At 38.8% G+C, this 17,366-nt stretch overlaps 1 protein-coding gene, 1 long non-coding RNA gene and 4 pseudogenes across 3 annotated transcripts in view; 4 read left to right on the top strand and 2 right to left on the bottom strand.

The window, feature by feature from the left end:
• Positions 1–17,366, top strand: part of LOC148737333 (uncharacterized) — a 381,470-nt pseudogene that overhangs the window by 272,247 nt on the left and 91,857 nt on the right.
• On the top strand, positions 1,236–7,045 carry LOC148737341 (uncharacterized; annotated as a pseudogene). The gene is made up of 5 exons (XR_015996616.1): positions 1,236–2,176; positions 3,562–4,064; positions 5,050–5,243; positions 5,740–6,084; positions 6,604–7,045. The product of XR_015996616.1 is annotated as an uncharacterized LOC148737341 (transcript).
• LOC148737340 (uncharacterized) lies at positions 6,573–9,798 on the bottom strand. The gene is made up of 2 exons (XR_015996618.1): positions 8,597–9,798; positions 6,573–7,544 (listed from the first exon to the last, which is right to left on the bottom strand). It is a non-coding gene; the product is annotated as an uncharacterized LOC148737340 (long non-coding RNA).
• Positions 12,349–13,190, top strand: LOC148737339 (uncharacterized; annotated as a pseudogene).
• The window catches only part of LOC148737336 (uncharacterized), a 19,475-nt gene continuing 15,713 nt past the window's right edge, over positions 13,605–17,366 (top strand). The window contains exons 1-2 of the mRNA XM_088748700.1: positions 13,605–13,667; positions 15,168–15,235. Of these exons, the coding sequence (XP_088604826.1) occupies positions 15,190–15,235 (46 nt within the window). The 5' untranslated portion in view covers positions 13,605–13,667; positions 15,168–15,189. The remainder of the gene's footprint in view (positions 13,668–15,167; positions 15,236–17,366) is intronic.
• LOC148737338 (uncharacterized) overlaps positions 17,240–17,366 on the bottom strand; it is a 2,787-nt pseudogene continuing 2,660 nt past the window's right edge.

Here is a 17,366-nt window from a genome sequence, read left to right as displayed (position 1 = left end):
CAAATTATCGTGCAGTCTTTCAGTCAAGGTATAACTAAACTAATTAGTTGAAATTTGAAATTTTAAAACCCAGATTTACAGAGCAAACATAAGTGTCATCACGAGGGCTTAACGGTCTCATCACTTTCATTTGATTTCATAATCATGAGAATCGCAATCGTACATTTATAGGTTTACGTATAAACAAGAGATGAGGAGCGTTCTATTCCAACGCAGTGACCTAATCACAGGGCCTTTGCTTTAACAAAAAGCGTACAACTACGTGCAGCGTTAGTCAGTGTAGGTTCCAGGATCATGTAATTGTCTTTGTTCAAGCTTTTCGTTTTTTGCATGGTTTCGCTTTAACCAGTATCACTTTGTATACTCCCTTAGTTGTTGTTGTTTTTTCTATTTTTATTTAGGTTTATTTCTTTGTGAGAAGAAATATTTTACTTTATATCAAGTGAGACTAATTAAAACAAATTATTTGCGAAAACGGATTTATCCCAATGGTCACCGCCAAGGACAGAATGTCTGTTTTCAACCATAGTTCTCATTGGCTATTTGAGATTCTTGCCTTTGTCCCGATTGTTTTCGTTGGTTTTGGTTCAAAGAACCCTTCTTAAGATCTAATACCTGCTTAATTCAAAGAAAAGATCCATCCGGAAGAACGAAAGCCTCAACTTGTCTGTTTTGTACCAAGTGGGGATAAGTTTCTAAAGAAATGATCATGGTGCTGCGTCGGTGGGGGTAACAAGGTAATTTGGTAATATCAACTAAGTTGAAATTGTAAATTGGCCAACGTAAAGAGTTAAAAAGTTGACGTCTCGAGCGTTAGCCCCTCGTCATTCGCTCCAACGAAGAGCTAAGGCTCGGAACGTCAGCTTTTTAACTCTTTATGGTGGCCAATTTACAAAATTAACTTAGTTGATATTACCAAATTACCTTGTTTTGTACCAAGCCTTTTCGTAGGCTAAAGTTTCGGTGTGATCATGGAACCAGCTTGAACCATTACCACTGGGCATGTTAAAAGTAATTGGCGGGTGTTTGTTCGCCTGTTTCAGTAACAATCGTCTTTACTGCTTCGTTTTGTTTCTCTTCACTTCTTTTTGCTTTGTATCAATTTGTTTCCTTATGAGGCGTGTAAAGACACAACATACACACAGCTAATAGTGCTTTCACTTACATTTCAGAATAAAAGTTTACACTCCCTTCCATTTTTTCAAATATTCTTCTTTCAGATAAAACAGTGCCACCCATCTCAGTTCCTTCATATGGCAAAATTTGGAGTTTCATTTTCTGGTGGCGGTACTGGGTTAGCGGCATTCTGCTCAGGAGTGTTACGCAGATTGCTACAGAATGAAATAGAAATAGATTATCTAAGCTGTGTAACAGGGAGCGGTTGATCAGGTTCCGCGCACGTGGACTGGAAATACAGACATGGAAAGAAAGACAACAAGAGATGGCATCAGGACTTTTTTAACCATTTGAGAGAAAATGTCGGCTTGGTGTGCAACTTCCAAAAGCCTTGCCGTGGATTTGTGGAGTTTGTTGTCATCTGTGCCATGATATTATTCGTTTCCGTTATAGCCCCTTTCCTCCTTTGGGGTTCATACGCCTATCCGTTAGCCCTTATCATCGATTATGTGTTTGGTGATGTTCTCAGGGGAGGCACAAGTTCGTGTCATGAAGATGCAAGAGAAAGCCCAAATATAACCTTCGAAGACTGCGAAGAGAGCCGTCAAACGTCTTACATCATTAACAGCCGTTTTGTTCTATTGGCCGTGCCTGTTGGATTTGTTTTCATATGCTTTGTCTTGAAAGGCCACGTCCAAAAGGGAAAACAGCTTTCAAATTGGCTGGTACTTTTAAGTGCGTCACTCTTTGGTATCTTGTTTCTTCCATGGTTTTTCGATGATTCTCTTCTTTTCCTTCCAGATTGGTTAAAAATAGTTTTTGTGATACCGATTCTCTTTCTTTGGATTTCATTTCCTCTCGTGCGCATAAATGCTACTCTGATGGTAGTCATTTATCTATACTCGTTCGCTATTCAAAGCAGAGTATTTCGCTGAAGTGTTTTTGGAATCTCCTACACTAAAAAAACCTTTAATTATCTGTTAGCTCTGTCAGTAATTCTATTGTGGGTCAATCCTCTGATCGAAATCATTGAACGAAGTCTTCCCCACATATGTGTCAGGTAAAAATTTATGTATCTTTCTCATTAAGACTGCAATATGACTTTTGATTAATTCTGTTACTATGCAGCGGAAACAAGCGAGTGATCTGTTTTTTTCCTTTGTTACGTGGAGCACAGCGAAACCAAACAAAACTATAGCCTAGGCAAAGCTGAGACTTGACATTCTTGACCGTGCTGTGGAAAACATGAGCAATAAACGTAAATTGAATCGTTTTTTGAACTTGAGCAAATGTGTAATAGTGAAGCATTGATCAGCTTTCCAACACCCAGAAAAATCAAAGTAAATGTGAGTAATTACAGTAATTTTGCTCATTTTCGAGCCTTTGATCGATTTTGCAGCCAAGGGCAAATGTTAGTAATAGCAATTCTTTGGACACATTTACTGCCCTAATAAATCTGTGCAAGCTAAGGACTTTGATGGCCATTTACCTGCCAAAGCAAAATACTGGCAATTGCATAGCTTTGACCTGTTTTGCCATGTGGAGGAAACGAGTTCAACACCAAGTCTTTGCACATCTTTGCCACGAGGGCAAAAGTGCTCATACCAACAAATTTGACCTGAACTTTGCATCAACAGCAAATATTTGTCAATTTCATGGTTGCACTTCACTTTTGCAAAGCATTCTAAATCAAATACAAATGTGGCATTTACGAGCATTGCTAAGGTGGGCAAATCTTGCGCGTAAATGATATTTGCTCAAACATAAATGTGTGCAAATCGTAGCAAACGTGGCATTTACTACAGTTTTGCCTAATTTTTGACACCTATGTAAAACCATTTTTTCGTACAGTGCTAGTTATTTCATTCATTCAATTCATTTTATTGATATCATCGTGACGTTACATATGTTCTTGATTATTTGCAGTTAGCTGGGAGGAGTGGGTGGTGACAGAAAGAATAGTAGAAGTATCGTGATCTTTATCAACCGTTATCTAACCTCAGGCAATGACACCACGTCACAAGAAGTGCCTTAAAAAATGGTCCTCAATTGCGCTGAGAAATTAATCTGAGACAGTCAAGTAACTATTGAATGGCCAAAAAATGAAAAAAAAAAAAAATACAATTAAAAGTAGAAACATCTGCCGGACAAAATTCATGAATGACTACGATCGAACCCCCTTTGCGACCACCTATGCTTACGGAAGGTTCAATTGTATATAACCTTAGACAGGCCACGGTTAAATGCACGAAGTGACGCTGCTTAGTAGAAGGGGGGGGGGGTGGCAAGGGCGAAGACACCCTTGGAGAAAAAGGCTTGGAAAATAAAGGCTTGTAGAGTAGATGGGTGATTTTGCAAACTTAATGCAACGCAGTTGCTTGAATAACCTCCATGTTTTTTTTCCATTACTTAAAACTATTTTTATCTCTCTCCTTTTTTTCTAAGATGGATAATCCAAAAGGAGTTCTACTATCCACAGACCGTTGGCAGATACGGCTGCAGCGGAATCTCTTGGCGTAACCTCATCCTTTTTTTGCCCAGGTTTCAGTATTTCTAGAGTCCAACACCTAACTTCCAGACAAGCCTTGACGTTAGATGATGTGGATGACCTGACACCTATCTACATCGCTTGCACCACTGTCAACAGATAACGACGCACCCCTTCCCCCAGAGAACCCCACTACGAAGTCCTTACCATGTCCCCACATGGTATCGAACGAATTGATCGATCTCCTAACGAGTAAGAGCTTCACAGTAAGCTATTGCCCGAAGACATATACCTTTCCGATGCCGCGGCAACGTCGAATGCCGCGGTCAGCTATGATATGGGAGTACAGCAAAGTGACGAGGCACCCTCTCGGGACTTAAAGGTCATCTTGGGACTCTCCGTCGGGGCGTCTATTGTAGCTGATCAGAGGCATGAAAACAAACGACACTTCTGCGTAAAGGTGATCATTATGCATAACTGGTTAAGGGAACAGAATCGGATTGTAGTGGAGAATCCCACACATCCATCGAGCGAACATCTCATTAGAAGTGATAGATTTCTTGCATGATTGATGCAGTGAAAATTCTATGATAAGCTCAATTACGCACGCATTTTGATTGGTTGCTGTACTTCGTTTGCCTCTGTTTTTCTCTTGCCATACTTTGAAATCATCTGTGATTTTATTACGGAACAGACGTACAACATGGAATCTTTGTTAACTAATAGAAGCCAAAATAGTTGATAACCTCTTTCGTTGTTGCTGCCCCTCGCCTTAACCCTTGCATTACCAAGATATCATTAGTAATTCTCCTTACTGTCTGCTTACAGCTCTTATGATGTTAGTTTGGAGAAATCGGTATTGGATCAACTAATAATCCCCTAATTGATATTTTTCTTTATTCCCATTTCTCGTTTGCTTGATAATCTATTGATACGGTAAGGAGAAATTCTTTTTTGGTCACTCATGGGAATTAAAAGGTCAGGAAAATTCGTTATAACATTAGCGACAGCACGCTAGGAAAAAAAAAACTGAAAATAACATTGTTAATTCCAAATTCAACCTACGATTTGTTTCTTCGTTCGCTTCACATACGTTATTCAACCAATAGACCTCACTTTGCATAGGCTTACCGGCCTAATAACCAACAAGAGATTTTGGGAGAACACGAGGAAAATTTGTAAATCACGAGCGAGAGGCAAGTGGTTAAAAAATTTTTCAAATGTTCCTCCAACATCCCGCGTGGGTTACTAAGCCGGTAAACTAGTTGTAATTCCCCCTTTTTTTTTTTAAATTTTGATTCTTTTTCCCTATAATTTTTTATTAATTTTTTCAAATTTCTACGCGTTCACCGGTGCATTAGACGACAGATTATAGACCAATTAGGTCGCTCACTCGTACTATCTCAGTTATTTTATAACCTTTACTATCATATATTTCATTGTAGAATCTTCCTGTGCTAATAGAGTTTATGCGTTTGGTTCCTTTGGCTCTCATTCTTACCCTGTTCGCGAAGATTGACCAAGAAACCGTCTTGGTTGCTGGAATGTTGATTCATTTTGGTATTTGTCTGATATTTTCCTTAATGGCGCTGGTACCAACTGGAGGAAAAAATGTCGGAAGACTTGAACGACTTGCCAGGTAACAGCTTGCTGAATACAATAATAGTTTATTATAGACCCCTTTTATAAATGGCTGCTGGATTAATATTCTTTTGTCTAAATTTAAATTAGCACTTCTGGCCTTGTTCTCCAGTACAAAATTCAAAAGAATACATTATCTCAAGCGAAGCATGAAGGGCTAATTGAAATTTAAACAAAAGAATATTAATCCGGCTGCGATTTAAGAAAGTGGTCTATGCATCTTAAAAGTTTGAGAACACTTCACGGACAAGAGTTTTGGGAACTAGACACTTTGAACTGATGATAACCCAATATCTGCTACGGACATTCGAGGGCGAAGCATTACTCAAAGATATATTCTCTACGTTCGAAATTCTCGACTCCAGTCGATATATCGGAATCTCTTGTATCTTTCCCAGTGATTCTGTAAAAAAGGTTCACTTCATGATATCCTAGATAGTAATTACTTATTTTCTTCTCCACCTTAGTTATTTAAATTTTATTCCATTTGACAGATGGTTCACGAGCAACGTCTCTTCCGTACACTACTATCGTTTAATGATGAATACCACCAACATAGGACCCAAACCCCCACCTGTTTTATCCTTGACTGACGGCGGCCACGTTGAAAATCTTGGTATTCCTCCCCTACTGAAACTGAGACTGGGAAAGATCGTGGTAGTGGATGGAGGACGCTATATTTTAGACAAAGACTATGGAAAATCCTTGTTGATTGCTCTGGATTTGGCCAAGGAAAAGCTAGGATGTTCATTTTCAGCTGTGGATGGACGACATATAGCCGAGGATATTCGTGATAACTTCGTGGAGAGGAGCCCCGGGTCACAGCCGAGCAATTACAAGTACGCTATATAAAGCAAGACAAGCTATCCCTCCTGTTTTTTTTTCGCTCCTGCGAAAACTTAATCAGTTTGCCCACCATAAGTTATACCAAATTCTTCCTATAACATACAGTGCAATGGTTTCACAATTCATGTTTGTGTTTGCTGAATCCTTGCAACCGCCACAAGCGCATGACACTCAACTTGAAATGTTATGGATAATTTAATTTGGCGGCGAGGCTGGCGATGAGAAAACAATCCTCGGAGCGAATAGAATCGGCCAGATGTATTTCAATTAACCTTCCAAATTTTTTAACGTGTATCTATAGGGTCATTAGCAACAGATCCATTTTCCAAGAAACCAAATAAATGATGAAATCGTTCTGGAACTAACATAAGGAGAGAATGTGTTTTACAGAGGAGAAAGACTTCCTCAAGTGCAGAAATCTGTTGTCAATGTAATCTCCCTAATTTTCTGTATAGTGAATATATACTAAGCGTATAGTGTCTTATTTTTCTTTCTTTTTTTTTTTTTTTCAGATTCAAAGTACATTATTATGACAAGAACGTTAACAGCGACGGTAAGACTAAAGTTGGAGAAGGAGAAATTCTGTACATAGTCCCCAGGCCCCCTGACAAAGCAGTGAAAACTACACCTTATGTGACCTGGGAAGAAGCATTACGTGACATGGATGAAGACCTGGAGGCTGGTCTTTGGGGGGCTGGTCCCGAGCTGCCATCGGAGGAAGCTAATCGCTTGACGTTCTGTTGCTGTGAATGTTGCCACGGGAATACATGTCGCAGCTTGTCTGAGGCGTTATGTGGGGTTTTCCCACAGCACTCTACCAATCATCAGTTCTTTACACCAACAATGTTCGCCGCCTACCATAGGGAGGGATATCGCGCTAGTATGGAGCCGAAAGTAGCCGAGTTTGTGTCCAATAGGCAGCAACCCTCCGCTTTAGGGACTATCTTTGTGTAATTACATATGAATAACCTGAAAACTTATTTTGTTAAAAGCAAAAACAAAAAACAAACAAACAAACAAAAACAAAACATTCCAAATTCCAGTTCGACAAGTAAACGGTGAATTATAAAAGCCACCTTGAATGTCCACAGCTTAATTTCCTTTTCTCTCGCTTTTGTGGGATACATTGTCTGCATTCATTTGATTTTTATCTCGCTTACATTCTAGAAAGTTCACCATGCATCAGTAATGATAACAAAAAACCTTTTCCTTACTGTTTTATTCAATTGGATTACAGGCCAGCTGGTAAATTGCTATGGTTAATTAAATTTCTTAAACGTATATCATGGAGCCATTATTTTGACGCGGACCGTGTTGGTGTTGTACATCCGACTATGAATTTCTAAGAGTCTTCTCCTGACCTTACTACACATGTAAAGCAAGGGCCTGCCCCATGAGTCGGTCTGTCATTGGAGCGTTTTCTTTCATTGCCTTTCTCTCTGTCAATAAGCTCCTGAAAGAAGACACACTTTTCGTTACAGGTTAATTTTGCCGGCTTTTATTTAAATAAGTCGTATTTTTACAATTTTCGGATAGTTCGTGACCATGGATGCATCGACACAAGGGAACAATAACAATAAAAAACTGTTTGTGAGTACACAAGTTAAAAGGTGGACCCAGTAATGAAAGCTGTTTTAGAGCAAAACGAAAACGCTAGCGTACGTGAAAAAATATTTTCTTTGAATTGTTTTAGATGAAAAGGTACATATGTAAAACTCAGATTCTCAGCTTGAGCCAACGATTTTAAACTGGGAGCTGGGTGGTGTTCATCTGCATGGCCACACTTATTATTAGCTGTGTATTTTTTGCAAAGGGTTGTTTTTAGCCCAAGGATCTCATCAATGACGTAAAGCTTGACGTTTATGTTCAAAAACGCACCTCACTTTCCTTTGAAGACTGAGCCGAGGTATTGCTTAGCAGTAGTCATTTCAATTCGGTTATAGGTTATATTTCATGCATTAGATCTGAATTTTATAAAAAGGTGATATCTTTTGCATATCACGCCTATGTGTCGACCTCACTTTACCTGGCCCCAATGGGGCCAAACCAATGGTTAGTTCAAACCGCCTCCCAGTTAGCTCAATTGGTAGAGCGCCGGACTGTTGTGAGGGAGGTCGTGAGTTCAAGTCCGGCCGGACCAACACTCAGGGTCTTTAATTAACTGAGAAAGCGCTGCCTTTGTAATAATATCTGCAAATAGTTAGACTTTCTAGTCTTCTCGGATAGGGACGATAAATGGAGGTCCCGTCTCCTGCAGCGTTGGGGTAGGAGACGTTAATTTCCCACACACGAGATTACTGTGTGATGGATGTCCTCCCCGGGGTGGGATGGGTGGGTAAAATGGGGATTAGGTGTCAATTAGAACGAAAGTTCTGTTCCTTTCTCCTGCCATTCCTGTGACGAATGAATTAAACAAACTTAAACTTAAACTTTTGCTAGGATCAACAGATATCTAATGCAGATATGAAAAGAATATAGGTTCAAACTAAAGAAACTGCACTTTACCTTGCCAAGTGATGATGCTCTTTTCGTGAAGAATGCAGAGCAGCGTGAATCAGGAATAAGTTGAAGATGTCCCGCTGTGTCAAAGGAAAAACCAAAGAGAGGTTGCCACAAGTTGCACTAATTAATGACAATGAATTGCAATGAAATACACGAGCATGTGCGTTACTACCCCCAATGTTGACAATGTCATAACGGAGGGGTTTTAAAATGTCTACAGCTCTGTCGAAGTTTCCCTTTCAAAAATGAAGACACAAAATTAAACCTCAAGCATTTCATTGTTCCAGTCGGTGGGAATAACGAATTAATTTGGATACATCAACAAAGTTGAAATGGTAAATTGGCCACCGTAACGATTACAAAAGCTGACGTTTCGAGCGTTAGCCCTTCGTCGGAGCGAATAGAGGAATTGTGGGTTGTGTGTGCTTTTAAAGACAGAAAATGGAGCTACGTTATTGGTGGGAACATGGCAACGAGAAAAACAAGAATAAATTAGTGGAATGAAAAGCGTTCGTTGATCCCTGTGGGATTTAGACTGCCGGTTTGAAAGATGAGCTTTTGTTCAAGATTTTTACGGCTTTCCGCGCTACCTAAGTGTAAGGAAAGACCGCAGATTGCCATATGTTGCTTAGAATGATTAGGTAAATTAAAATGTCTAGCGAATGGTTTCGATGTGTCCTTGTCATTCCTTTCCACGTCTCGAAGGTGTTCTCGGAATCGGTCACCTAGTTTTCTGCCTGTTTCGCAAACGTGTCCTTTTATTCACAACACTGATAAAATATCGGGACCTAAACGATCCATTAAGATCACCGATCACTTCACGTGCACCTCCGCCAATGTAATCTATTGCATAACTTGCCCTTATTGCAAAAAGATATAATCGTTATGGTGGCCAATTTACCATTTCAACTTGGTTGATATATCCAAATAAGTGTTTAGTGAAGTCAAGTTGGGAGACCGTAAAAGAGGTGAATTTACCTTGTCTGCCTGTTCAAATGCTTCACAAAGGCCCAAACCAACCTCTCTAGATACTTCGCAATTTGCTCCTGAGCCATCCCTGAAAAACAAAAGAAAAAATATAAAACCAAAACCAAAAATAATAGACATTACAAGGCTAAGTCATAATAATGATTGAGCTAATGTCTCAGTAGAACATGATCCATTAGTAAAAAAAATTATTGAGATGACAAATAACTTAGCGCCTGATTCCCCCGTTTTCAAGTTCCTTCCTCGCCTTGAAAACGTCTCGTATAAAAACAAAGAGGTTCAAAATAATTATATTACTAGAAATGGAAATCACCCGCTTAAATACGTGAACAAACGTTAACCTAAGATTAACGAAACGTGCTTCTTTTACGATAGTTCATGAATCTTTCTGCGGTTTGAATACATCGCCTTTCTCAGTTGATTTCTTTTTTTGAGACCCTCTCACTGAAAACCTGTCAATGGAAATAATTTTACGACCACGAGCTGGAACAACCAAGTCTCGTTTGCAGAAAGTGATAATAGAATTGCTGCTCACTTGTCATAGTCTCCTGTTCTGTTCCTAGGAAAGTACTTGGTGATATAGTCAGTTATAAATAACTATAACTTAGGTCTACGGGTATTTTACATCGAAGGAAGTGTAGCAAGTTAATCAGAGTGCCACAAATCCATCAACCCTTGAGAGATAACTAAATACTCTTTTACTGACAGACAGGTTGTTGATCAGAGCGTTCTCCTACACTTTTTTCCATATTACCTAACAAATTATAATGATAATAGTAATAAATATATTAAAGCAGGAATCTTCCCTCAAGTTACAGTAGTAATGCGTGGTTGTGATGGTATTTATTGGCCATTTGAACTACTTTTGTAATTGTTTTGTAGTTGTATACCACAAAGGTTGGGTCGTTTGGGGTGACCGTCTCGGTTCTCCCCCATCCTAGCATTAGCACTGCACTGATGAGGCCCAGAAGGCCGAAACAGTACTGTCTGCAGTTAGTTATATATATATATATATATATATATATATATATATATATATATATATATATATAACTGCACGGTTTTGAGAGAGATCAAGCTCTCAAAAACACTGTAATTCAGTACATTGGGCTCCTAATCAGTAAAGGAGGCTATGAATTGAACTGATGGTTTGTTGCGTTTTAGCTACCGATGTTTAAATAGATCAACACTTTTACACTTTAAACTTTCCAAAAAATAAGGTAACTATAAGCCATAAAAGTAATAGTTTTCGCAAGAGGCTCTGATATCGCCATAGCTACCTCATATGCAATATTAATGACGTCAGCATGGTGTAAAACCAGCTGCTAGGTACACAATGGGGTGTGGAAAGTGCGAACCATCGAAGAAAAACATTTTAATTTGATGTTGACATAAAGGTAGTCAATAACTCTTTTGTGTGAGATTAACCTAACGAACGTTGTAATAAATCAACCACATTTTGTTGCAATTTTGCTTTTTTAGCGTCTTGACATCGATCTCTTAGCACTTCCAGGTTTTTAAATAAATAAATAATTCTAAGATTTATGAATGATGTCCCTATTTTTTTTTAACTCATGTTGAAGAGCCTGACGAAGAAAAGGAGTTTGCAATAAAGCAATCGGACCTCGTGATCCTAAACTACGATTTTCAGACGCCAACATTTTAGAGCTCTGTTTCTTTCTCCGGCCATTCCCGTGGCGAAGAAACTAAATTCTTAAATTCCTCAGACTATGCAAACACTTTTCCAAAATCACAGAAGAAATTAAAATTGAATAGTTGGAGAAAACGTCGTGTTTCCCATTGAAATCTATCGCTAGGTTAAAATCGAACTGAGCAAATGTAATACAATTGGTCAGTTCCGAATAGCCTTTGGCCACTTTTTTCAAAACGAGGCCTGGTGTTCAGCCACTCTCGTGAAAATGAGTCTAATTTGCATGTCAAGCTTTCGGATATTAGAGAACAAAACAAAAACAAAACAAAACAAAAACAAAAAAAGTATACGCTTGATCCGAGTTCCAAGGGGAGGTCACGCTGAACCGGGATTAAATGTATTTTCCGCCGTTATTCCAAGTAATCAGTTGCAGTTGTTTTCGTTTCACACCTGCCGCACCCACTATTGTACATTCTGTCTTACATGTATCTCCTGATTGGCCAGCTATTAGTACTTATACTCTTCCCTGTCTCTTGAGTCCCATTCACGCTTGCGGTTCCATACAGTTTATTCATCTTTTTGGTTTCCCCCTTCCCCCCCCCCCCCCCCCCCTCCACCTCCCTTTTACCACAGTTTTCGTCATTGCCTTTATCTTTCAGGCCGTAGAGACACTTCTGGCGACTTCTTCCGCTGTTGCAAATGCGGCAAATTTGGACACTGGGCTAAGGACTGCTGATCCTTTTCCCAGCCTAGAAGTTACCAGCCCCCTTGCTACAAGTCATTCCCTGGAATCTCCTACAACAAGCCAACCGCAGGCCAACCAATTCAGCCAAAGCTATGAAGATGTCTTGGCGCAGGTAGATGAAATTGCTCAGAATTACGAACTTGAAAGCGGACATTCATTAAGTGTTAAGGGTAATTTGAAGAATATTTTAGCGTTCTAGAGATCTATAGGTGCTCCGGAATTTATTTTGTCTATTATTGAAAACGGCTACAGGCTGCCGTTCGTCACTTTTCCGTCGGAAGTAAAGCTTAAGAATAATAAGTCAGCTCGACTTCATCCTGATTTCGTGGACTAAGCTGTTCTTGAGCTTCTCCATTCTAATCGGGCGCGTATGGTTTATGAGCAGCCTTTTGTTGTAAATCCTTTGTCAGTTTCTATACAGCCAGGCGGTAAGAAGAGATTAATTCTCGATTTGAGCCACGTCAACAAGTCCTTAATTAACCAAAGTGTTAAGTACGAGGACTGGAAAATTGCTATGTCTTATTTTGTGAAAGACGCGTACATGTTTTTCCTTCGATTTAAAAAGCAGTTACCATCATATCGACATTGCACAAGAGCACCAAACTTTTCTGGGGTTTTCATGGCGGGCGCCTAATTCCATCAATGAAGTATTTTATGTTTTTACTGTGCTCCCGTTCGGTCTTTCCTCTGCCCCTTATGTTTTCACAAAGGTCTTGAAGCCTTTAGAAAAGTATTAGAGAATACAGGGTCTTTGTATAGCTATCTTCTTGGACGACGGTTGGGCGATTGTTCAGGATAGCAAAATTTGTCGCATTCAGGCGCTGGTCGTAATGGCGGATTTGTGTAACGCGGGTTTTATTGTCAATGAAGACAAATCGGTATGGGAACCTACCAAAGTATTGGACTGGCTGGGTTTAACCTGGAATTCCGCACTAGGTACTTTAAAAATTGTAGAAAGAAGAATTGTTAAGATCATCAATACAATTGATGATATCATCGAAGCCGATTTCAAAGTGTCTGCTAGAGAGTTAGCCTCCTTCACAGGTCAAATTATCTCTACCGGCCCCGTTGTTGGTAGCATTGGCAGGATAATGACCAGACATTGTGTCTTGTCCACCTTGTGCAGGGATAATTGGAATTCTATATCCCTTCTCGAAAATTACTGCAAGGAAGAACTGTATTTTTGGAAAGAAAATATCTCTATATCTGTTTGAAGTTCAGCGGTCTTGCGCTTCTAGTTCCTCAGTAATTTTAGCCCATGCGGCCCTTAAATGGTTTCATTCTTTTGCTCCTAGTTTGGATCGTAATTCTTTAGATAGTAAATTTTGCAGGAATATCATCGAAGCTGCTAAACGCCAGAAGTCATAGCCAGTTATGAAAAAGAAGCCTATTACCACATACATAATAGAGAGTATTTTAGATATTCATAACAAGAAAGATGCCACTTTAAAGAATCTTCGTATCGCTGCGTTATGCTCTTTAGCCTTCGCAGGATTTTTTAGTTATGATGAATTATGCAATATTGCTCCTAAGCATATTGAATTTCCCAGCGATTATATACGAATCTTCGTGCCTCGTAGTAAGGCAGGTGTTTATAGGGAAGGGAACTTCGTCTTTATTAGGTATTGTTTTCTACTTCTTACGTGGGTAATTCGATCGGGCAAAGTGTAAAAGTGAAAAGGGATAATCAGGTACTTAATGTAATAGCTTTAGTGCTTTCCCTTCTTCCCTTTGTAGTTAGTTATTTTATTCCCCTTGAGGTAAAAATGTTGTATTTGGTCTCTTTATCTTAAAATAACTTCCTTGCTGCTGCAGATGTCGATCCTGTTGATGATGTTGTGTCTGTTTTATATTCTAACCGAATATTTACTCTAAATTATTTATTCTTAAAGGTATAGTTAGTTGTACGATTCGTTTTATTTTCTCTACAATGCAATTGCTGCAACGTGGTTTTAAAGCAAAGGATAATGAACTGAGTGCAACATGGGACTTCTGTAAAACTGATCAGAATTGAATTTTTCTCCACGAACATTACCATAATGTTGCGTAAATTACTGACGAGAAACAAGAACAACAATCAACTCGTTAAAACGTTCAAATGCTTAGATACACATGGAGATGTAGTGGTAAGATCGTCGGACTGAGGAAAAATTCTACATGAGACTGTCTCCTTTGTATTGATGTTTTACATTCTAAATATTAAGTCAAAACAGCAGCGAACAATCAATTAAGACGCGAAATGTAAAGGTTTGATCGTGGAAATTTTTTCGTTTCTTTAAAATTTTTTCTAGTGAGCCAAGAGTTGGGACATTATCAACTGTTTTCAGTGTTAAATTCCGATTGAACAACATAGGTTACGCTTTGCACCCGATGGGAAATTTTTAGTATATTTTAGAAGACGTCGTTCGCTACAGAGAAAAACATGGGAGCAGTAAATGATAATGATAATGGTTATGATAATTATTCAAACTTAATCCGCTGTTGTTTCCCTCTTTTGCTTTATTGAGGTGTATTGACCTATGTACAAAGTTATTTTCAACCAAACGAAAATATCATTATTTTTGAGATATGTTTGAAAAAAAGAACTAAATTTGTGCGTCAATGATGGGATCATCTGTATTTGTAATTTGAGTTTCTGTTGTTAACTAATGAAAACGTCGATTGCTGAATAATATTCATTTTTCAATATGGTCATAAGGGATCAAATTTGGGTTCAAAAGTCTTAATTTGTTCTGTAGCTTTCCATCACTTGTCGATTTATTCCAGTAATTTTTCCATGTGATAACTAGCGCTTCCTTCAAAGCCAAAGAAAAAAGGGAGAAAACTGTGGTGGCTACAAAAGTTCATGAATGAAGAATTTTAAAGTCAATTAAATGACAACTGTCAGTCGGAGACAAGAAGCAGCCAGTTTGTGAATGATGAAAAATGTAATTGCAGGGTGAAGGACTTTTCGTACGATCCAGTTCATGTGTTGGGTGTTCCAAAAATTCTAAATGCAACCCTATATTTCCTATTCAGAGGCCGCAAAACACCAGACGGAAAGTGAGAGGCAGTTTATCTGTGATGCCATCATCTCCTTTATTGATATACTCGAGAGCTTGAAAAAATATAACGGTTTTCAAATTTATTTAGCATTTCAATTCTGAATGCAAAACAAGACAAACCTAAACACACCAAATTTACTTCTACAGAAAAAAAAAACGGAAACACGTGATGATGGTAACTTCAGTGGCTAAGTGGAGTTTCATCCTCTTTTTCTGTAAGAATGACAGCTTTACACGACTGTTGTCTACAATATTAGCTAAGGCGATGGGCATTAGAATATGTTGTATAATGGGAGGGAACGGAGCCCATGGGTAGCGTGGGAGGGGAGGAAGGCTAAGATGTTTGGAAAGGTCAGGGGAAGGGCGAGCAAAGAAGCAAAAGAGGAAAGGAAGGGAGGAGAGTGAGGCGGAGCGGGGACTTCAGGGTATCTCGTTTAAGAGCCGTTGCCTCTAAATATCAAATATCGCCCGACAGTTAAAAAAAATCGACCTTCATTTTATTTCATAAATAGAATCCCTATATAGAAATATTTTCGAAAATGGACTTTAAAAGGTTCAGCGAGTTTTATTTTTCGAGAAATCGAGAAATGTCCGGTTTCGACCAGATGGGGCTCGGCGCGAACCCCGAAATAGGCAAATTTTGCGAATGTTGAACAGCTTCGCAAAGCAAGTTAAGAAAACAAATTGAGACTCTATTTTATATCAACTAAAAGTAAGCCATTTATGCTTTCTAATAAAGGCAAGTTTATATTTTCTTTTGCTTTTCAAAAAGTTTTAGAGGTCCATACATCAACTCCTTCTTAAACAAGGTCGTTTTGCTTAAATTTGACCCTAAATCCAAGGGCTAAAATATCAGCTGGTACGTATCGTTTTACCAATAAAAATAGTTATTAGTCATTCTTAAGCTTTCATTTCTGACATATCGAAAATCTACGGGCGGCCCGTGAATACTTACTTGTTGTGGGAACCAAACGTCCAAACCATTTTCAGTCTTTCGACGTCCGCACTGGCTCAAAATTCAGTGCGTGTCGGAAGGCAATTGTTTCAAAATTACTCGGTCTGATTTGTTTGTAAATTTCTTAAATCATTTATCATTAGGAAAAATAGCCAAGAGAAGTGATATTCTCTCTCCGATCTTGGATTATCCTGACTAAATTGTCGACTTCAAGGCTCTTTCGGAAACAAGCATTTGCCCTTGACAGTGTTTGCGTGATAGTTTCATACGCTCTGATTTCTACTTAAGTTTAATTGCATTTATATAATAACCAAATCAATGCGCGCGCTCTAATTAGTCAATCAGCTGTGAGTTATTGTGCCGGTAAACCCACTAAAAAATCGCGCGCCTTCTGAATTATCATATAAAAGCAAAAGACCAAACGTTTTCTATGAGTTATAGGCTGATAAACCACTTCGGATGTTGGTTGAACACTCGAAGAATTCGTAAACCCCTCGCCGCCAAAGTTACAGAATGTTCATTAGTGATAACCACTTCCTAGGTTTCTTCATGTCGAGGATTCCAAAGGGTGATATTCTTGGTCTTCGGCTCTTTAATTTTTGCATACTTGTAATTGTTTATTGCGACATTGCCTATTTTTCCCAGTCGAGTTATATTTATAGCAAATGAAAACAAATACGGTAAGCATAACATGTAAGCGTTTTTGAGAATTTCGAAAATGAAAAGAATATATCTTGAAGTCTTGATATGTAATGAACTTAGCTTATTACTTGCTGGATTTGTTTAAACTGGGGTTTTGTTTGTTTTTGCATATCTTACATTTTCTCCATTGAGGTCGCTAATTAGTATTAAGAAAACGGATTACACTCATGGAAATGCAACCTGTGACTCAAGTAATACATTAACATTACTTTCACATTTGATATAAAACTCTCTTTGATTTATACCGCAAACGAAAAGAGGTATTGATCAAGTAGTAGTTTTACGCGAATGACCAATAGCGTGTCTTCCTTTTTTACATGAAATCGGTTATAACTCAGAAAATGAACGAACTTAGTTTCAAATCTGAAACTACCTACCAAATCACTGATCTAGACTACACCTCATACACTGCAGGAGCACAGGGCAACAACTTCCTCCAGTGCCTGTTCATAAGGGGCCCTGCGGCGCACGGGGGAGAGTTAGGCGTGGTTAGTCCGAGCACCAGGCACAGCTTCTCCATCATGCTGATTGTTATTTTCTTTAGCTCTTTATTATGAACAAGCTAGCATACGTCATATTGGTCAACTATTATCGGATGCTGGAGATTGACATTCTGGCTGACATTTTTACTTACGTCGTCGAAATTTCTCTCTTCTACAATATCCTCTTCATGGATCTCTCCTTCATCC

The sequence above is a fragment of the Stylophora pistillata genome, chromosome 2 (genome assembly GCF_964205215.1).
Source record: "Stylophora pistillata chromosome 2, jaStyPist1.2, whole genome shotgun sequence".
Lineage (NCBI taxonomy): Eukaryota > Metazoa > Cnidaria > Anthozoa > Scleractinia > Pocilloporidae > Stylophora > Stylophora pistillata.
This window is presented reverse-complemented; position numbering and strand designations above follow the sequence as displayed.